Genomic DNA, 23,151 nt, shown 5'->3' with positions numbered 1-23,151 from the left:
CTTTACAACAAAAACACTCAAATAAAAATTCACCGCAATTAAATTCTGCATAGAGATATGTTTCTTCCGATCTGCTCCGACGAAAATTTTCCTCGGAAAATCCGGGTTTTCGCAACAAAATCTTTAATTTTCAAATAAAGTTTTAGATAAGTAATTATCTACCAATAATTAAATAATTTGGTGACGTCAAAGCCTTCTTGGTTTGGATTATAGTGCCAGAAGCTGGTGAAAATTGAACGAATATTTTAGCAACAATTCAATTGTTAATTAATAATTTACGGTCGCAATAATAACCAAAATAATTATGATACACTGATCAAACTTGGAAATCTTATAAAGATGAGATGCCTATTTAACATTTTGTCGACAAAATATAAATTTTTTATTTTTTCTTATAATCTTTAAATGTTAAAAAAAATAGTTAAAATCAAATTAACGTTTATCAGAAAGTTTTTAATTTTAAAAAATAGTTAAAATGCGTATTTCAAATATATTGAAAATGAATGTTTTAAAACTTTTTTACAACCATTTGCAAAAAAGTTATGAGAAACAGCAAAGTAAATATACGATTTCTGCGTTGTTTATAATTTTTTTTTAATTCTTTCAAAGCGTAAAAGTGAGTTTAAAGTGCAAGCTAATTACTTACAAAAAATATCGATTATTAGTTTAATGGTTATATTTTAATTAAAGATTATAAATATTTTTTTTGTAATTTACACGCGCGAAAGTAGACTAATACAGTACCGTAGCTATGTATTATGTATTATACCCGTCCACATATTATAGTATTTTTACTAAAAAAGCGATATTACGTAGGTCAAAATTTTTGACGTAAGAGAACTGTCAAAACATTAGAATGTGACTTTTCATTATTGCCATGTTTATTATAAACATGGCAATAATGAAAAGTCACATTCTCATATTTTGACAGTTCTCTTACGTCAAAAATTTTGACCTGCGTAATATCGCTTTTGTAGTGTAAATACTATACACAACTCGCGCGAGTTTAAAGCGTGTCAGTCGCTTCGAGTGAACATCTCCGGCTCTGTATCAAGCCTACTTTCGCGCTAAAAATTACAAAAAAAAGTATTTTTAATCTTTGATTAAAATAGAACCATTGAACTAATATTTGATATTCTTTGTGAGTAATTAGATTGTACCACAGACTCACTTTTAAGCTTTGAAACAATTAAAACAAATTATAAACAACGGAGCAATCGTATATTTACTTTGCTGTTTCATAACTTTTTTGCAAATGGTTGGAAAAATTTTTTGAAGCATTTATTTTCAAGACCTTTGAAATACGCATTTTAATTATTTTTTAAAATTAGAATATAATAAACAATTTTTGAGAAATGTTAATTTGTTTGTAACTATTTTTTTAAAACATTTAAAGATTATGCAAAAAAATAAAAAATTTATATTTTGTCGACAAAATATTAAATAGGCATCACATCTTTATAATATTTCTAAGTTTGATCAATGTCTCATGATTATTTTGGTTTTTATTGCCACTGTAAATTGTTTATTAACAAATCAATTGTTGCTAAAATATTCGTTTAATTTTCACCGACTTCTGCAGTTATAATTTATACCAAGAAAGCTTTTATTTCACCAAGTTATTTAATTATTGATAAATAATTACTTGCCACAAAATTTATTTGAAAATTCGAGATTTTGTTGGGAAAACCCACATTTTCCGAGGAAAATTTTCGTCGGAGGGAATCGGGAAAAATATGCCTATATGTAGAATTAAATTGGGGTGAATTTTTATTTGAGTATTTTTGATGTAAAGTTAAAATCTTCGGAGTTATAGACCAATAATTGAAAAAAACACGATTTGGGGGCGCCATTTTTTTAATAAAAAAAGTAGTACACTATCTGCGGACTTTGCATACCTATATTATTAATATATAGGATCATAATATTCGATTCCAGCAATGAAATTGCTGGTAAATAACCTTTCTTTGTACTTTACTAATTAGACCAGCGTATTATTATTTTTTTTTTCAAAATTTAATAATTATGCAAAAAAACGAAAAATGCATATTTTGTCGATAAAATATTAAATAAGCATCTCATCTTTATAATATTTATAAGTTTGATCAATGTATCATGATTATTTTGGTTATTATTGCGGTCGTAAATTGTTAATTACCAATTGAATTGTTGCTAAAATATTCGTTTAATTTTCACCGGCTTCTGGAATTACAATCTATACCAAGAAAGCTTTGATGTCACTAAGTTATGTAATTATTGATTAATAATTACTTACCTAAACCTTTATTTGAAAATTAGAGTTTTTGTTGGGAAAACCCGCATTTTCCGAGGAAAATTTTCGTCGGAGCAAATCGGGAAAAACATATCTCTATGCAGAATTTAATTGCAGTGCATTTTTATTTAGGTGTTTTTGTTGTAATGTTAAAATCTTGGGAGTTATAGTGCAATAATTGAAAAAAATACGATTTGTCGGCGCCATTTTGTTTATATAAAACTAGCACACTATCTGCGGACTCTGCATACCTATATTATTAATATATAGGATCTTATAATTCGATTACAGCAATAAAATTGCTGGTAAATAACTTTTCCATGAATTTTGCTAATTAGCCCAGAGTATAAATAAATACTCACGAGAGTATTTTTATGCTTGTGTACTAAGTATGCCTAATAGTTATTTATGGAACAGTTTGTGAAGTATGCTTTTTGCGAACGCACGCGATGTTTAGAGCACGAGCGACAGCGGAGCGAGTGCTATATATTGCGTAAGTTCGCAAAAAGTACTTCACGCACGGTTAATTTTATCTACGATAAACAAATAAAAAACTGTAACTCTTCGTCACTCTAATTCATTTCTATTCTACAATTTTTAGAACTTTAACATTTAAAAATTCTAACTTCTTTCAAACCACAAAACTGTCAAAACTTTTGTTGTAATTTATTGCTCACATGTCATCACCCTGACAACGCGGAAGTTAAGGATATTTGATTATATGAAAGTGTGCCAAAAACAGTTCGAAAAAGTAAACCCCATTTAAAATACATTGTTACTTCATGCACACTTTAAATCCTTCACGCACTGCTATCTATAATGACAGTTTTCACAAACTAAAAACTTATACATAATATGACATAGAGTAGATAAAAGAATTTTATCTACTCTATATATCCTACATGAGGTTGTTTTTATTTTTTGTTTTATTTTTAGCATTAAGGACTAAAATAAATGTATCGCATCGCCGATTTATAGATTTTAAATAGGCATTTGATAGAGTGCAACATGGTAAGCTGTTTATAGATCAAGTTACTAAAGAATGCTCCAATAACGGACTGAGCATAAATACCTACATCAAAAACAAAGTTACTTATGGTTAGTAAACAAGAACTTGTCCAACTACAAAAGTTAACCATTTTATATACCTAGGAAGTTGGATAAACGAGACAATAAATCCTGAAGAAAAAATTAGAAGTGTATAGAGAAAGGAGCATTTATGAAACTTAGATCTATACTGTGAAATTATCAGCTGAATTTACAACTAAGAGTCAATTTCCTAAAATGTTAAGTATGTGCATCCTGTATTGCTATTTGGATGTGAAACCTAGATCATGAAGGTTAATATTATGAACAAAATTAGAAGCCCTCAAGATGTGATCATATCGTAGAATGTTCAAGTTCAAAATGGCATTTCAAACATAGAAGTCTTAAACAAAATAGGTCAAGACGTAGGTGACTTGACGAAGATGATAAAAAAGAGAAAACTTAAAATATCTGGGGCATATAATGAGGCAGCAGATACTGGATACTGCAGTTAATAGTCAACGGAAAGATCGACGGAAAAAGAGGAATTGGTAGGAAGAAATCTCCATGGCTACGAAACCTTCGTCAATGGGCTGGCTTATCAGCAGATCAACTATGTATTACATTCCGCGCAAGATCGAGAACAATATTGGCAAATTATCATGGAAGCTACCCATACATAAAATTTGGACACAGTACTCAAAGAAAGAAAGTATATTCTTGATTGTTGGCCTTGCGTGTTTGGCCAAGTATTTTTGTATTAGGGTTTGTTTAGAAAAAAGGGTTGTTTATTCTCAATATGTTTTGGGTATAAAATATAACAAGGTATTGGTATTCTTCACTTCGGCTCAACGTATTTTCCACATTCATGAACATCTTCAGAGTTCGATTGCTGATATATTCGAAACTTTCTATTCTTCGTTCTTTCCCTGTATATGATAAGGTTTTTGTTCTCTAAAATTGAATTTTCTTTTTAATCTAACTTGGTCCAACTGACATAGTCAGGGGCTCGTATAGGTATTTAGTATTAATGTCAACCAAACGTGTTCTAGTAAATTCAACATTCGAAACAATAAAAAGAAAAATATTCCCATATATGCATTAAATCCAAACTAGACCACGTTCTAGTTACCTTCATGCTAGATCACAAAAGAAAAAAGTGAAAATAAGTAGTACCGTCGAAGACCATCGAAGACTAGGCCTCTGTGTCGCACCATACTTGAAGATCTACAGTTATTCACGGCGAAGCCTTTTATTTTGGTCGTTTTCATCGCTGAAGACTGGTTTGGCTGCCGTATCGTTTTCAACAAGACAATTGTGGCTTCACGGTGGTTCTTCCACCTTATTGTTCTTCCTTCAGTCATTTGAATAAGTTGTTCGAAAGGAGTTGTTTTGCCGGTGAAATGTTTGTGTTGGTTCGGGTTTTGGTACTCTTTGGATTGGTAAACGTAAGTAAATACTCTTTTAAAGATCTTATTAGTAAATTCAATTAAAATAATATGTGTGTTGTATATACGAGGCTTGTTCAATTGAAACCCATCTTTGGTCCAAATTTTTGTAGATCTTACAAATAAGTACCACTAAAATTAATGATCGTATCCCATTGTTTTATCAACCGATGTATCTATATCCTGCTTAAAGAATTCTTGTAGCTGTTCTTCTTCTTTAAGTGCCGTATACCAATAAATTTTTTTTTATGTTTATTAATTGTTTAAATAAAAAAATAACGATTTTAATGGAAAATGCTTAAATTCTCTTGTTTTTTACAATGTAGAAACTTGAAACTCTTACGGATTGTAGCTCATGATATGAACTATACATAATTTCACTTTTTACGTTAATTGTTTACGTTATGCTTCATAAATAAACAATGAAGTTTCAAATTTTGAACGCTCATAATATATTTGTTTATATATAAATCGGCGTTTATTCGTGTCAAATTTCAATACGATACGAAACAAAACTTCAACCAAAACTCGAATCCAAAAAATTCGTGCTTTTATCGTAGTCTTAGAAAAACCACCGGTAGAGACGTTTTGTGCTACAATATTAACATTAGAATTCGTTTTGTCGTATTAATTAATTAAACGCTTTTTTGCACGATTGATCATTTTTGACTGTTTACCGTGACAGATTTTACGTCAGTAGGTGACATTTACTAGCAACTCGACGGTAAGTAATCCAACTTGACGGTAAGTACTCCAACTCGACGGTAAGTAATTAAAAAATCTCTTAATTTTAATTTATTTTTTGAAAGAATAAAGAAAACTAACGAATTATTTATTAATATTGAAACTTATGGTACAATTTGTTAAATTATTTGTGAACTACAAATTCTTCATCCGGTGCTTCCATCAGAAATTTTTCAAATTGCTCCCATGTAAAAATGCTCGCTTTCTTAGGCTTATAGCCAACATTTTTTCTCTTCAAATACGCGATCAAAGTTGAAAACTTGGAAATATCAATGCCATCATAAAGAAAAACGGTGGATTTAATCATTGAATATTCTGCCCAGAGGCTTCCAGGAGCTTTCAACTGCATATGTCTTTGAACGAAATATGCCAATAGAGTCTTTTCTTCGATTCTTAAATTCTTGCCTTCGCACCATTTTTTAAAACTTTGGTAGGTATTTTGATAACGGATTTTGGATTTTTCGGGAATAATTGCGGAACACCCTTCTTCCCAAGCCCGTTCAACTTCTTCAAATTCACTTTCGCTCATATTTTAATTTATAATAATCAAAATTGTACTTAAAATTATTGACAACTAAATAAAAACTCAATTCTCCGTTGTTGTTATGCACCCTAGTTACTACCTAACAACCAAAGTATCTATCTTGATAAAATGAATGAAACTAGTCAATATGACGAAAATGTTTAATTTTATAATTTATAATGGTATCAATCGTGCAAAAAACGTTATAAGCATGTCGAACGTTAAGGGTAACCAATCTCAGACAATAATTATTGGAGTCGTCGCTCCGCTCCTCCTCCAAACAATTGTCTTCGATCGGTATAAAACCCTTACCGTTCTCCATACTTAATATACTATTCTTTAGTTTAATCGCTTGGCTCAAATCTTTGGACGTTAATTTGACTGCCTTTTCTTTAATGCAAATGACTAAAAATTTGCAGACATATGCATTCGAGGGAACAATACACGAATAGTCAATAAAAATTTTTTTGTTTATTAATTGTTGAAATAAAAAAAAACGATTTTAACAGAAAATGCTTAAATTCTCTTGTTTTTTACAATGAAGAAACTTGAAACTTTTACAGATTGTAGCTAATTATATGAACTATACATAATTTCACTTTTTACGTTTTGCTTCATAAATAAACAATAAAGTTTTAAATTTTTTGCCGATTCCGACTACTTTTCATGTTTGTACATCATGTACATATTTTAATAAACATGACGATATATTTTAATGTTTGAAAAGTGTAAGACTAAAAAGTAAGAAATAAAAAAATTAAAAAAAAAATATTTTTAAGAAACGCTTTTCTTTAGTTACGAGTGACTAAAATTAAACATATAAAAAAATCAACCAAAAAGCAAAAAATTGAAAAAATCTAACACATTCGTTAAAGAAAAGCGTCGAGCGAAAACCGTTTATTCGATGAAGACGCGCCACGCTTTTCTTTGACGAATGTGTTAGATGTTCTCAATTTTTTTTATTTTTTGCTTTTTAGTTGATTTTTTTATAATATGTTTAATTTAAGTCACTCGTAACTAAAGAAAAGCGTTTCTTAAAAATATTTTTTCCATATTTTTTTATTTTTATCTTCTTCAGTTGTTCCTTTGTTTGATAATATGAAATCTAAATACTTGTGCTTGTCTGTTCCTCTGACTTGTTTACCTTCGTCTATTTTCAGCTGTTTTATTTCTCTATTCTCCGTTGTTAATTTTTTTAGGTTTATTTCCATTCCATAGCTTTATTTTCCGTCTATTTTTGTTGGTTTTTGGTTAGCAATTTTAGTATTTTTGCCATTCGTTTATTTTTTATTCTTCGGATCTTGATTTTCTCAGTTTTATTGCTTTGGAGCGACGAAGATACGCCATGACTCTGTATTTCCTGTTCCTCTTATGTGCTGTTCTATCTCTGTTCATGTTTTTCCCATCTTTCATTTTTTCGTTTGCCACCTCTCCTTTTACTTCTTCATTTTTATCCTGCATAGTTTTAAGTCTTCATAGTCTTTAGGTATTTTATATGAAGTTCTTTTTTCTCTTTTATGCATTTCAGTGTGCCTTCGTTTAATTTAATTTTTTTTATTTTTATTTAGCAAGAAAACTAAACAGAGCTACCAAAATTCCACTGCCAAGATTTTTTAGCAAATATGAATAAATTCCATTCCTTAGTTCGCCATTTAGTAGTCCATTGATCCCTCATTTACATATTACTGCTGTTTTGATATTTATGTCGTTGATACTATGTCTGTATATTAATGTCGCGGCTAACATATTTTTTATAAGTTATGTTACTATGGACGTCTCTAACCTCAACCAATCCTTTACTTTGAAAAAAGGAGAAATTTTATGATGAAAACCGAAAGAAGATTGTGATCAGAAAATTTACTGACACAAAAGCATACTTTTGCATCTTATGTTTTTTAATCCGATATATATGTATATAATCAACTGAATAAGCTAATAACAACATAATTTATCCTCGCGGCAAATAATATTAAGCTCACTTTTTCAATACGATTAGTAATGAGTAGAGAGCGGAATATATGCGACACAACATTACCAAAATATGCGCATATATATGCATTACTTTTACTACAAATATGCAGGTATTTTTTCTAATTTGTCTAAATATGCAAATGCATATTAAAAATACTCAAAAATAAAACAATATATTAAGTCGTAAGATCTTCAGAAAAGTTGCCTTCAAAAATACGTACAACTTTCCTCAAACAATCGAAGCCCTCATTTTTTTCTAAAACATTTTTTAATTTATTTCTAATTGTAATCCCTGTAGTTCCGGGAATTTTTTGACAATGAGCAGAAAAAGTGTTAACAAGATTAACCGAATCACTTAATTGTAAATTCCTTTGGTCTAATGACTATTAGATCTGGTAAAAAACTAAAATTAACTTTTATGAACAAAGTTCTTTAGCAATTTGTACGTTACTTAAAGAACAAAGTACGTTACTTAAGCTGAAGAACAAAAGCGGAATTGTCTACAATTTGATGGATTTTTGTATTTTGATGCTTCTCTCTATGTCCGTCTTTATAGAAGTAAAAGCGAATTTGTCGAATAAAAACACTCTTTCCAGAAAAATTTCTTTTGTGGGACATGATGCTTTTGTTTGTCAGTTCCTCATTTAAAAAATGAAATGTGAAAATGAATGTAACTTACGATTTTGGAACAGGCCTTGCAAAATACTTTGTCTCCACTTAGCTTTAACTCGGGAAAACACTTTATCCAAGCACTTTTTTGAGTGGTAGACATATTTAAATTTAATATATACCAATCACTTCAAAAACACTAAATACGATACAACGTTTACTTTAAACAAATGTTGGCCGGAAACTGACAAAATAATTATTAGATCCTTAAAAGCAGGTAGGTACCTACGACTTGCTACGCTAATAAAATAATATTTTTCTGGGAACACCCATAATTGTTAAATTCAGGTAGTAATGGGAAAGTCCAGATGAGCGATAGATAGATAAATAACGAGCTCGTTCATATCGAAGTTATAAAATTTCAACTAAGAGAGGAAAATTTTAAACTTTTATATAATTTATTTTTAAAATATGCAAAATAAATCGTGTTTAGCTTAAATATGCAATGTTGTGTTTGTTGTCTGAAAATATGCAATATATGCATCTATATGCACTTTGCATATATTCCGCTCTCTAGTAATGAGACACAATTTCAAAATTGAAAAGTCCTTATTTGAAGTTCAAATTTTATATGTTTTCGTTACATACATACATATACATAATCGTTCCTCTTCTACCGTTTAAGTGTTGAGGGAGGTTCTTCTAGCTTTTGATGAATTTTCTCTATTATTTTCCTTTCTTCGTCATTTTTATTGCTTCTTGCCAAAATTTATGCTTAATTCCTTATTTTGTAATATGTCTGCTATGTCGTTGTTCCATTATTTTTTTATTATCTTCTATAATTTCTGGATACCTTTTTTCTATTTTGGTTTTCTCCATCTCCTCGTTGAATGCTTCAGAACTGATAAGCTCCGTTTTATCCTCGCTCCTATCATAAAGTGGTCAGAGTCTGCATCTGACCCTCTCTATGCCCTTATGTTAGTAATACACTTTTCTTTATAATATACTGTTATGATCTGCTTTCTCTTACTTTTATAATAATTAGTATTTATTTAATTAATTAGTCAATTGTCGCAAATCATACATAAAAATTAAGAAAAATCTCAGGGTGCCTTTTTATCATACAAAAAATAACTGAATTATCTTAGGTTATACTTATCCTTTCTCGTGGTTTCAGTATATCTTAGTTGATCCTTATCGGGATAAAATAGGAAAAAGAAATAAATAGAAATACCATAAATAAGCACACAAAGCATACAAATATCTTTTATTATCAAAAGCAATACTCTGAAAATTTATCAATTAAATCCTGTGGGGATAACTGTCTCAATGAAACTCTTACCACATAAATTAATTTTAATTCAACAAATATTTATCGGTTTGTTCTTGATAACATTGATAAAACAAACTAAACAAACAAATTTAGGTATTCGCAAAACTACTTATACTTCCTATTAAATTTTTGAAATATTGGAATCTTAGCTCATATGCTTTTACTAAAAATAATTAACTTCTGAACATAAAGAAAATCTATCACATAAATGATTGACTGACCTTTTAATTCACACACAATGATGTCTCCTCTTGACCCAAACAGCTCTTTCTTGTTGATTATGTTAGGCTACCAATCAAAGCCCTCTCCGTTCTCAGCATCAATCCAGCAGAATACCAGCAACTAATTCTCCAAAACACGAGCCAGGCCTCTTTTAACCAGTACTCGTTAAAAAAACTCCAAAATTCTCTCCTCTCTTTCTCACAATAATATTCTCTCCCTTGGACTTTACAGAATCAAAGAGGTATTCCTTCTCAATTTGATCTCTCTCTCGTTCCACTTTTCAGCTACACTCTTCACTATCTAACAACCACTGGTACTTGCTTCTGAACTGTTCACGAAAACTTTGACTGCTCTTCTCCGATGCCGGTTACCTAATAATCCCCTTTTCCAAACTATCTGAACATTCAACCTTCTCTCATCCCCATTCCAAATTGCTAAGCCAATCAGAAACATTTCTCTCTCTCCACTCCTCCTTTTTCATTCGAAAAACCCACGCATCCTTCCAAACAAATACTTCTACTCATGATAATTACTTTTCGGGAATTCTACAAATTTACTTGGGGCTTAAACAAAGAGACTTAAAATTCCAACTTTCTCTACATTATTTTTCTAAATATAATAATTACCTGTGGCTTTTGGCCTCGCTCGTAACAAAGCAACCGTTTTAAAATTATAATCCCGAAACAAATTGTCTATTCACATCACTTTATTTACTAATGTCTTTAATTCTTCAGGAAAAAACTCATTAAGGATAAACCCACTGCTTAAAAACTAACTTATAATAAATAGTTACAAATCAATATACAGGGTGTATCAAATTTATGTGCCCGCGTTATATTAAAAAATAAAGTTTTTATTCTATCTTTGATTGATAAAATGATACACAATAATACATTATATGGGTTTTATAGCGTTCTACGCCTTTCCGTTCATAATCGCCACTCCTTTCTATTGTGGCATTCTTCTTCTCTTAAGTTTCTTTCCGACATCGCCTTGGAGATGCCCTTTATCCATGTAGTTGCTGGTCTTCCTCGTTTGCGTTTTTCTGTGGGGGTTCATTCTAACACTCTTTTGGGGATTCTTCTTTCCTCCATTCGTCTTACGTGTCCGTACCATACTAGCTGTTGTCTTTTGCTGTTACCTAGGGTTGTTCTTTCTATTTCCATTTGTTGTCTAATGTCATCGTTTCTTATGTGTTCTAGTCTAGATCTTCTTGCTGACCTTCTCCAAAAATCCATCTCAGATCTTTTCTTTATCATCCTTCACTTTTCTTTATCATTTTCAATAAGTAGGTATATGGTCAATATCTGGTTGATTTGAAGATTTCCATGTGTCTTTATGAATATCTTTGTGCTGAAAGCAATAATAAGTGCTCTTAATAATCAGATTATTTTCTTTGGCAAAGTCTATAAGCAAGTGGCTATTATTATTTGTCCTCTGGTGCAAACTGTATTTACCTATCGTAGGTGTATAGATTTCATCCCTGCCAATTTTTGCGTTTGCGTCCCCTAGTAGTACTTTCAGATCGTATTTAGGTATCTTCTCATATACTTTATCCAAATCACCGTAAAATTACTTTGATTTCTGCACTAGATATTTTCTTCTGATAGTGCGTATATGTTCACAAGTTTTCTTTTATCTTTTGAAATACACCTGAAATTGCCCTAAGCTCAACAATTAACTCCTTTAACTTTTTGTTTATTAGAAAACATGTTCTCAACATTCTATTTTTCCCCACTATTAAAAAAATATAGTTTTCTATTTCAAAAGACTAAGTTTTCAATCTAATGGCATGTAAAACAACATAATGTTATTCTACATCCCATGAGACCGAAAACAATGGGAACCTTCTCTGGTTACACCTCCGAGGCTTCTACAATTTGCAAGCCATAACGGATGCTGAGACTAAGGAAGATGAGGGAATTTTACAATTTATAATTCACGTCCCATCTGCTCAGCGCGGTAAAGTTCATTTTTGATTTTCTATTTCAGTTCCAGTTTGTCCTAGTTCCCTGTAAGGCTATAATATCAAATTTGAATTTATTTACTTCTGCAGCCAAGTGTTTTAGCTTTTCTTCCACTTTTAAGACTTCATGTTCATACTAAATAGGTACTTCAAGTAATTATAAAAGGAAAATCTATGATAAGGGTATATAAGGTTCTTGAACTCCTAAGTGGAGCATAGAGCTTCAGTGAAAACGAGCCATCTAGTTCTATTTTGCGCTAATACCTTCACCGCATTCCAAGACTTTTTGACCTCTTATCTCATCCCTAATGGATCTTTTCCAAGTTTGTGCTGGGCGAACTATTTTTCTTTTTTCTTGAGAGTTTCATTCTAGGGCAGTCTTTGCAATACTGGAGCTATTTTTTCGGATTGTGTGACTGATCCAACTCCACTTTCAGGACTTTATTTCATTTTCTATCCTCTTTTGTTCGATCAGATGTAGCAGATCTTCTTTTCTGATGACGTTAGGCTATTACAAGGGTAACATATAAAGAAAGAACAAAGGTCAAAAGAACTTTCCAATTTTGAAATAATTGTTTAAAATGTATGTATTTTGCAGACATGCCTTTCCGAGATTGGAGCACCTCCAAGAGTAGAAGAAACGGCTTTGCTGCTGGAGTCTTATATACCACCGTCGATGCAAATTTTAGCGTACTTAACGGAAATGATGAAGTATGATCTGAGACCTTCCACGAGTCCACCGAATGGACCAACTACTACTTCAACGATAAAACCAACGCAGTACCACAGGCCTGGAGTGTATGCGCCTCTTAAGCCTCCCGGGCCTGATACTTACTACCAGTCACTTCAAAAAGGTATTTGAAAACTGTCGCTGTATTAAAATTTAGTTTTGCTTCTTATGCCAGAGAGCTACGACCTAATGGATGATCTATTAAGCGTCGTTTAAACACAACGACAAGTCACAGCAACTAGTTGTGATGACAAGTTGAAACGCTGTTTAGACGCTGCGATTCAATGCGATACCACCTTCAACCCAACTCCAACTTTGATAAGTTGTGCGATGCACCGTTTACACACAATGATAAGTTGCAACAACTCGATTGACCTTGATAAGTTGTTTGATTTATCGCTGTGTTTAAACGATCCTTTAGACTTACTTATTTACTTCGAGTCGTTACAACCCTACATGGGTTTTAGCCGACTCGACTACATGCCTTCATTCCTCTCTGTCTTGGGTAATATCCATCCAATGCTTTCAATTCACCACCCGCATAACTTTAAGGCCTCCTGCTATATTATCTCGTCACCAGAGTAGTGATGTTGATTATAGTTACTTTCGAGTATTCGTTACAAGTCGTTACTTTTGATAAAGTAATCATTTACAGTATTCGTTACTTTGATTACTTTTGTATTTGAGTACCGGTAATCATATCGAGAATCGCATTTCTCAGTATGTACATATTATTTTGTATTAGTATTAGTAGGATACTTTGATTACTATGATTACTTTTGTATTTGAGTACCGGTAATGGCGGTAATCATATCGAGAATCGCATTTCTCAGTACATATTTTGTATTTGTATTAGTAGATATAAAAGATCCGATATAACAACGAAATTCGCCGATCTGTAAGGGATAAAAATGATTTGATATGTAAAATAGGAGATGGTTGAATGCTCGAATATATGAAATTTATTATGTTAAAGATGATAAAAAAAACAAAACATGACTTTTTTATAAATTCTACTTTTTATAAATTTCAACTTTTTTCGGCCCGTGCAGACATCTATGTATTAGGATTTTAGATCTAGATTTAGGAAAACATCATACCTTGGACACATGAAACAATTAGTACCAATATGCTCAACTATTAGTGAAAGGAAAGATCGAGAGGAAGAGAGACATATGAAGGAAAAGACTATCGTGACTAAGAATCATCTGACAATGAGCAGGGTTAAATTTTGAACAGCTTATAAGAACAGTTGAAGACAGACAACAGTTTGTAATTGTAGTATCCAACATCCATTGAGGAGAAGGCATTTTAAGAAGAATATAATATAATGAAACGACAAAATAAATAAAAACAATGTCGTGCATGTAACATTAAAGTTTTTGATTAGGTATAGTGTAGAAACATTATCATTTCCACATTGTTTCCGGCCTAAAGTGCACCAAAATTTGGGAATAAGTAGGTCATGACGTAACTAAGCAAAATCTTTAGGGGCGGAACGTTGCTTGGGGTACAAAGGGGTAGTAGGCAGGGGCGAGTATAAAAATATAAGGGATTTTTTGTGACGTTCGTGATCGAGATAGTGCACCAAAATTTGGGAATAAGTAGATCATGACAAAACTAAGTAAAATCTCCAGGGGCGGAACGCTGCGTGGGGGACAAATGTTGTGCTGCGTCACAAAAAAATAAGACAAACTGCAACTTTAACCCCTTAAACCTATTATCGTCCCCAACTCTGGTTTCCGCCCCTGGAGATTTTGATTAGTTACGTCATGATCTACTTACTCCCAAATTTTGGTTTACTATCTCGATCATGAGCGTCACAAAAAAATAATAAAAACCGCGTTTTTGACCCTTTATAACTACTCTCGTCCCCTACTCTGGTTTCAGCCTCTGGAGATTTTACTTAGTTATGTCATGGTCTACTTATTCCTAAATATTGGTGCACTGTCTCAATCACGAACGTCACAAAAAAACCCTTATAATTTTTATATTCACCCCATTTCCATCTCTTTGTCGACCACGCAGCGTTCCATCCCAGGAGATTTTACTACGTCATGACCTACTTATTATCAAATTTTGTTGCACTATCTCGATCATGAGCGTCACAAAAAAAATAATAAAAACCGCGACTTTGACCCTTTATAACTACACTCGTCCCCCACTCTGGTTTCCGTCCGTTGGGGAGTCATGTATACAACTAATTCAACATATCCTCGTATAGTTTTTCCATATTACTTATCACGATCAAAATCCGCTTCTATCTCTCCAACTATTTTTACTACTATATACAAATGTTTGTTTTGTAAGCATTCTAATTTTTAATTTAATATGTCTCTAATAGATGCTAAAGTATCTATCTATAGCTTAATAAATTTTACTAAAAATTAGATTTTATCTTATACATTAACATTGTTACGTTTTCTGTTTTAGGTTTATCCTATAGAGACTACGTAGACAGTTTAAAGCGCCCAAGTGGCGTTAATTATTTTGACAGGTATAAACAAGACTTATTCGAAAGCAAAGAAAGAAGTTCTAAAAAGATATATACTGGCACAACCGGTGAAGCTGAACTAAATTTCATAGCCCAATACTTGGGCAAAAACTTCCTGGACACCTACAAAATCGTGGACGAGGTTGAAATTGACGTGCCAAATAATGTCGATGAAGAATCTCAGCAATTTTTGAAGAAATACGATGATTCGGACTTTAGGTTTGTAATTGTTTAAAATTATATTATATTAGGCAAGACAAAAGGTAGGTGCCACTATAGTATGCGGACTACGATCACGTTTCTGCTATAGCTTGCGGTCTACGCAGGGATGGGGTCTACCTGAGAGGTTAAACAACACAATAATCTTTTCTCTGAAGAATTTGCACACAATCCGGAAAGGTAAAAGAGAGAGAGCGAGAGAGAGAGAGAGAGAGAGAGAGAGAGAGAGAGAGAGAGAGAGAGAGAGAGAAGAGAGAGAGAGAAATACCCGCTACTTTTGTGAAGCATGCACTGGGTGGACTTATGTTGGTAGGCAGAGGGCTATGAGTACAGTTGAGTTCGTGAGTCTTTACCCGTGCGTCATTAATACCTGGCGAGATAAAACACATACTTTTTATCTAGCATCATTCTCTTCCACGCATGAAACTCATGGCAAACCAGCTGCCGTTTGTTATTAAGTTAAAACACATGTTATTTTTGTGAACCATCTAGACTCAGTGCATTGAAAAGAGATAGGTACAAAAAAAGACGATTCGGTATGTTTTCATATTTTAAGCACAATTTGTTTGACGTTTCTGCTTTGTTTACTTTTTAGGGCTATCGGTCAGTTGAATTTTTTGCGGTTTTTGTCGAATTTTTGCGTTTTGAAGTTTCTTTATTATACACAAACAGTTGTTTTCACAACTAATTTTATATTGGACTTTCAAATTTTAAGGTAAATAATTATATTTTGGCAATTAATATTTAAAACATACAAAGCTAACGTCATTCACACAGTAAAGAAGTGATTGTGTTTAGGTTTCCGTCAAAGTGAATAAAATGACAATTAATTAGTTAGTACCTAGTTATAAAATATAATATTATTTGCTTTAAAACTCTTTTAAAAATTGTACTTTGATTTTATCAGTGGGTAAAATCCTTACTTTTGTTTATTTTTGACACTCAACATATTGCAAAATACTTTTAAATAAATAATAAAAAACCTATTACATCAACACACTGAAAACATTGTATATTTAATGTTATTTTTTATAAATTGTTTATTTAATAATCACTAATGATATTAAAAGAATTTATTAATGTAATTCAAATGTAGCTGCAATTCTGCCAAAAATTTTGAAGTAAAACTTACATTTGACATTCTATTTATTTGATAACGTCAAATTTTATAGTAAAACCCGTAATCGGAACAGTAGCCACTTTCTGTCACTTGTTGTTGTGTGAAATAGATTTCCGACTTATTTCGTATGCTTTAAATCATGACGCACGGGTAAAGACTCGCGGACTCAACTGTATATCTGGCAGCAAGAATCATTCGAAGAGGGAGGACTGAGTGCCGATGGATCCTTCATTCCATTCAATCCAACACACACCAGGTTATCTTTAAAAGCATATGATCTGGGGTCTTTTTAGAAGATTTGCCACCTCGATCGTATAAAAAAAGGTAGTAAGAGTGTGTCTGTATTATATTATCCTAATGTCAATGTAATCATAATCTTCATGTTAAGAGATTTAGGCTAATTATAGTGATGGTGATAATAAAAGGAACAAATAAGTCAATGTATTTTTTGTTTATAGGTCCGAACTATTAAGACAAAAGCAGGTGCCACCAACGAGGGCGTATGTTACACTTTTGTCTTTATATGACACGTTTAATAAAGAATCCAAACGTCAAGGGCTCAGTAAATATCACGTGAGTATGACTTACTTTCTAATATCAACTAAAATTATAGTTATCGTATAATTAGAATAAAATAGACTACCAGCATTTCTATCGGATTGACTTGAAGAAAGCATTTGACACAGTACGACTCAAAGATGTAACCCTTCTGTATAATAGAGAAGTTCACCTAGATATTATAAAAACTATTGAAAACTACCAAAACAACAAAATGGAGGTCAAAATAGATGGACAACTTACAGAACCTGTTGACATATGCAGCGGAATAAAACAGGGAGACTCATTGAGCCTTATGCTCTTCAATTTAATCATGGATAACATCATCAAAAGCTCAACAAAGGAAGAGGGTATAGAATGGGAAACAAATAAGTAAAAATACTCTGTTACGCAGACGAGGCAATATTGATAGTCCAAGATGAAGATAGTGTGCAAAAATTAGTTCACATATTTAACATAAGAGCAAAAGAATTCTAACAATAAAACACTGAAAACGTTTGTTTTCTATACTTCCACAAAATTTATTATAACTAAGTGACTACAGCTGTTTCGGCGAAGTGCCTTTCTCAAGTGATATAGTTTACAATGTGTTTGCCTTTTTAAGTCTTCAACTGAAGAGGTTGAGGAGTGGGGAGCTGTTTGTCTCGAGTTGGTCATTCAGAATTATATCTGTATTTTTCAGTTTATTAATTTCCATAGATTCTAAAAAAGATAGCTTAAGGCCTTTATTTTGAATATGTAGAATTTGAAACTCTTCATTGAAAGAATGATTATGATCTAGAAGGTGAAGTGCGTATGTAGAACTGTCTGTTTTTCTATTGTTGAATGCCCTTTTGTGTTCTGCTATCCGTTTGTCAAAAGTTCTGCCAGTTTGACCGATGTACGTTTTCGGACAGTCACCACAAGTTAGTTTGTACACACCACTCTGTAGTTGCTTTCTATTTCGGCTTTTATTGTTCTTAGAAAGCAACTACAGAGTGGTGTGTACAAACTAACTTGTGGTGACTGTCCGAAAACGTACATCGGTCAAACTGGCAGAACTTTTGACAAACGGATAGCAGAACACAAAAGGGCATTCAACAATAGAAAAACAGACAGTTCTACATACGCACTTCACCTTCTAGATCATAATCATTCTTTCAATGAAGAGTTTCAAATTCTACATATTCAAAATAAAGGCCTTAAGCTATCTTTTTTAGAATCTATGGAAATTAATAAACTGAAAAATACAGATATAATTCTGAATGACCAACTCGAGACAAACAGCTCCCCACTCCTCAACCTCTTCAGTTGAAGACTTAAAAAGGCAAACACATTGTAAACTATATCACTTGAGAAAGGCACTTCGCCGAAACAGCTGTAGTCACTTAGTTATAATAAATTTTGTGGAAGTATAGAAAACAAACGTTTTCAGTGTTTTATTGTTAGATAAAATGAACTTCCATCAAGTAACGGTCGAATCCATCAAGCAAAAGAATTCAATATAATAATTTCATCTCAGAAAACTAAAACAATAGTAAATTAAAAGTAAAGAATCAATCAGATGTAAGATAGAAATTGATGGCATCAGTATTGAACAAGTAATAGATAGAAAATAATTTGGAATTTGTACATTGTCCAGCCAAGTAGACCTGGACAAAGAAGTGAGAAATGAAGTACAAAAAGCAAATAAACTGGCAGGATGCCTTAATAATACTATATGGTGAAACCGACATATTAAAACTGAGATGAAGTCAAAAATAATTTATATAGCCAGTGTAGATATTATATTAGATTTTTAGAATGTAGAAATTAGAATATCAAAGCCTTGGTTCAATACTGAAATAAGAGATCTAGCGTATGAGAAGAGGAAAGCATACCTACAATACTGCACTAACAAAACACCAAACAATTACCAACAATACAGAGACACAAGAAATTACATCAAGTCTAAGATAAGAAATATAAAAAAGAGAATATTGGACACGCTTTACCAAAGAAATGGAACACGATTTATATGGGGCGCAAAGAAAAGTTTGGAATATACTAAAAAATAGGAAAAAACCCAATAACGAATATAGAAGTTTAAATAAAATAGAAGCAGAACAATGGACCGCCTATATAGAAGAACTATAAGGAAGATACTATAGTACCTGAAGAAGAGGAAGAAATCCAACATAGACACAGAACTAGAAATCACAAAAGAAGAAATAAGGAATAACATACGTAAATTAAAAAACAGAAAAGCACCAGCACCCGATGGGATACCAAACGAACTCCTGAAATACGGAGGAGAAACCTTAATCGAAAACATAGAGATCCTCTTTCAAGAAATAATATGTAGCCAGCGTACCGAAATAATATGTACCAGACCAGTGGAGGATGAGTATAACAATACCTATACACAAGAGAGGAAACAGCAAAGACCCTAGCAACTACCGTACCATCACCTTGTTGAGCACAACTCTTAAACTCTCAACAAAAATACTTGCCAATAAAATAAATGGAGAATACACAATTATTAGTGAGGAACAACAAGGTTTTCGGAAAAATAGGTCAACAATAGACGCCATATTCATAGCCAGACAAATTACTGAGAAAGTACTGGAATATAATAAACCTGCATTTATGTGCTTTATAGATCTGACTACTAAGGCCTTCGATTGTGTAAGATTGGAAGATGTGCTAAGATTGCTAAAGGAGAAAAATTAGCCCAACAAGATGATAAGGATAATTAAAGACATTAATACGAAAAACAAAACCAGAATAAAAGTCGAGAATGAACTAACATCGGAAGTAGAAATCAACTCGGGAATCAGACAAGAGGGTAGCTTGAGCCCATTGCTTTTTAATTAAGTCATGGACAAAATCATACAAAACATTAAAGGTGCTGGAAAAGGATATAAGATGGCGGAAAAACAAATAAAAATCCTCTGTTACGCTGACGACGCAATCTTAATCTCCGATAACAAGGATAACCTACAGCGAATGGCACAAACTTTCAATACAGTGGCGAAGAACTACAACATGAAAATATCAACAGCCAAGACAAAATCCCTGGTAGTGTCCAGGGAACCCATAAGATGCAGATTAGTAATTAACAACGAACTAATTGAACAAGTTTCGAGATTCCAATATCTGGGAATCGAAATATGTAGTTATGGAGATGTTAAAGAGAGCGTCCGAAAGCAAGCAAATAAAGCCAATTACGTGTCAGGATGTCTGAGGGATGTCATCTGGAGAAACAAAGATATGAGGCTGGAAGGGAAAGTACGCATATACAAATCATGTGTAAGACCGATCATGACGTACGTGATAGAAACAAGATGTGACACAACAGAAACCAAGAGGATACTGAGAACATCAGAAATGAGAACGCTGAGGTCAATAACTGGGAAAACACTGAGAGGCAGAATACCGAACGACAGAATAAGAGATCTCTGTAACATAAAAGATATAGTACGGTGGGGAAGACAGAGACGACGAGAGTGGAATCAGCATGTGACGAGAATGGACAGCAAGAGAATAGCCCGTATAGCCAGGGATTCGAAGCCAACAGGCAAGGCCCTTTAAAAAAGTGGCGAGATAGCTGGCAGTCAACATCACAGCTACAAATACAAGCTCAAAATCGGTAAGAACAGGCCAAGAGGCCTATTATAAGAAGAAGATATTAGAAACATTATGTAGAAATTTTGATGTATCGGAAATTGTGATAAAAATGAACTGAAATAAAAATATATAAGGTTTATTCGCGGAACAAATTCTGAACTTACCCACAGGGAGAATGCATGCGCATTAGCTGTTCAGAAGGAAAAATTCGACCGTATCGAACGCTCAATTATATAATGCGTAGGCTCCCTATAGGTAAGTTCAGGATTTGCTCCACGAATAGACCTATAATTTGTTCTGTTGATCACATGATGCAAACTCTTTCATTCATTACTTATTCTAAACATTTTAGGGTTACCCACCAAAACTACTCAAGGAACTGGCTGATCTATCTACCCATACTTCAGCCTACCAATTGCAATACGTTTTAAAGAAAGTCGTGGAACATCGTGACACTCCCAGGTCTGAGATCATAAAGAAAGTAAACCAACTGGTTGGTGAGTTGGACGATCCAAAGAGTTATATCAACGTGGCGTTGAAGTATATTCCTCCCCTAGTGTTTGCTTTGTAAAAGACTGTCTAAGTTTATAAGTTAGAAATAGTTGTACTGTATGTATTGATTATTAAATCAATGAAAGAAACTTTGATTTGTTTGATTTAGAGACTTTTAAAATGCGCATAGAAACAAAACTTCTTGAAGAAGAGAAGACATAATATCCCATGGGACACAATACAGTGGTGAGCGCGCTAATAACCGGAAAAAGAATGCAAAAGATGGACAACATAATGCGTTGTGAAATCAATAGTGATGAAAGTCGTAGAGGTGGTAATTATCGATATAAACGTATTAACATTACATTACGTAGTTTCCCACCTTTAGACGTATCGGAGGAGTATGACAACTATCACTGGGACAGGAGAATATTATAAAATACTCCTGTTACAGACGTCTAAAGGTGGGAAACCTTGTAATGTATTGTTAATTTATACGTTTATATCGATAACTTCCACCTCAACTAGTTTCATCTCTTTTTTTATTTCATATTGTATTATGTTTTCCATCTTTTGCGTTATTTTACCTTGCATTAGCACACTCATCACTGTATAACTAGTTATTTTTATAGGTCTACGGTGTAGACTTTAATAGATATAAGAGTTCAGAAGGCTTTACAAGAGATCTTGGAGCACTCAGGGCAACACATGCTGCAAATTCTAGTGAATATGTGAATAAAACAGTTGTCAAGTACATATCTTAAAACAACTCCCTAGAAAAGACATAGAAATGCTGACATATCTTATAAATGCCTCGTTCAGATTAAGATATAGGTATTCCAAAATATGGAAAGTAAGTTATACCTGGCAGAGGTAATAATGACCCTTAAACCTGGAAAGCAACCAAATACAGTATCATCGTACAGGTCGATTTTCCTACTACCTGTAATTTCGAAGCTATTGCTGCAAAGGGTGAAACCGTTTATATAGGCACACTAAGGCTCTAGTTTCATCACACCAATTTGGTTTTCGAGAAAGTCATTCAACTATCGACCAGGATCATAGAATAACGGATGTAATAGAGAGGTCACTAGAAGAAAAGAAAGTTTGCTCCGCTGTCTTCCTTGACGTGGCAAATGCTTTTGATAAAGTATGAAACGAAGGACTTAAATGCTTGAATATAAATAATTCAGCAGGATTTTTCCAATTATGTAAATACACATTATTGGAATCATATATTTTAGATATAATGTTTAGGGTTAAACAAGAACAAGCATATTCGGAATTAAAAGAAATCAATGCAGGTGAACCACAAGGTAGTGTAATAGGACCAGTCCTGTATCTATTATACACTAGCGATATCTCTTAATTAGATCATATCACAAGCTAAATTTTCTGATAATACTGCCGTGTTGGCTGTAGGTGAAGATCATGAAAAAGCAACAAGAAAACTACAAACCTCTATGTGCCTCTGTTAACAGACTCAACAATTGTTAATTAAAAGTATATAGATACTACACCCTTAACCAAGTTTTAGCTCTAAGGGTCTGAAAATTGCGTAATATATAAGAAAACAAAGACTTATTGTTATAAGAAAAATCAGTCAGAGTATGGATAAAAAACTCATATAACATCACTAATAATAATTATTTGTTTTTGAAATTTTGGTTGATTTAAATTATTAAAACCTTAGGGCCGGTTGTTCGAACGCTAATCAAGAATGATCATTATCAAATAATTAATTACTGTCAATGTCAATTGTTAAAACATAATTAATTACAATTCTGAGACTATAATCAATTAATATAACAATAATTATTAACATAATTAATAATA

General features: G+C 32.6%; 1 protein-coding gene across 2 annotated transcripts in view; it reads left to right on the top strand.

The window, feature by feature from the left end:
* LOC114326594 (uncharacterized) overlaps nucleotides 1-21,464 on the top strand; it is a 363,687-nt gene extending 342,223 nt beyond the window's left edge. Inside the window, exons 1-5 of one of the 2 annotated variants that reach the window (XM_028275008.2) lie at nucleotides 4,535-4,746; nucleotides 12,713-12,968; nucleotides 15,278-15,557; nucleotides 17,136-17,250; nucleotides 21,176-21,464. In XM_028275008.2, coding sequence (XP_028130809.1) covers nucleotides 4,702-4,746; nucleotides 12,713-12,968; nucleotides 15,278-15,557; nucleotides 17,136-17,250; nucleotides 21,176-21,394 — 915 coding nt within the window. In that variant the 5' untranslated portion in view covers nucleotides 4,535-4,701 and the 3' untranslated portion in view covers nucleotides 21,395-21,464. Of the gene's footprint in view, nucleotides 1-4,534; nucleotides 4,747-12,712; nucleotides 12,969-15,277; nucleotides 15,558-17,135; nucleotides 17,251-21,175 lie in introns of those variants that run through there. The other variant, XM_050647767.1, reaches the window with a different exon arrangement.
* The last annotated feature ends 1,687 nt before the right edge of the window (nucleotides 21,465-23,151 follow it).

Source organism: Diabrotica virgifera, chromosome 3 (genome assembly GCF_917563875.1).
Source record: "Diabrotica virgifera virgifera chromosome 3, PGI_DIABVI_V3a".
NCBI lineage: Eukaryota > Metazoa > Arthropoda > Insecta > Coleoptera > Chrysomelidae > Diabrotica > Diabrotica virgifera.
The sequence above is the reverse complement of the archived record's forward strand: the minus strand, read 5'-3'. Positions and strand labels throughout refer to the sequence as shown.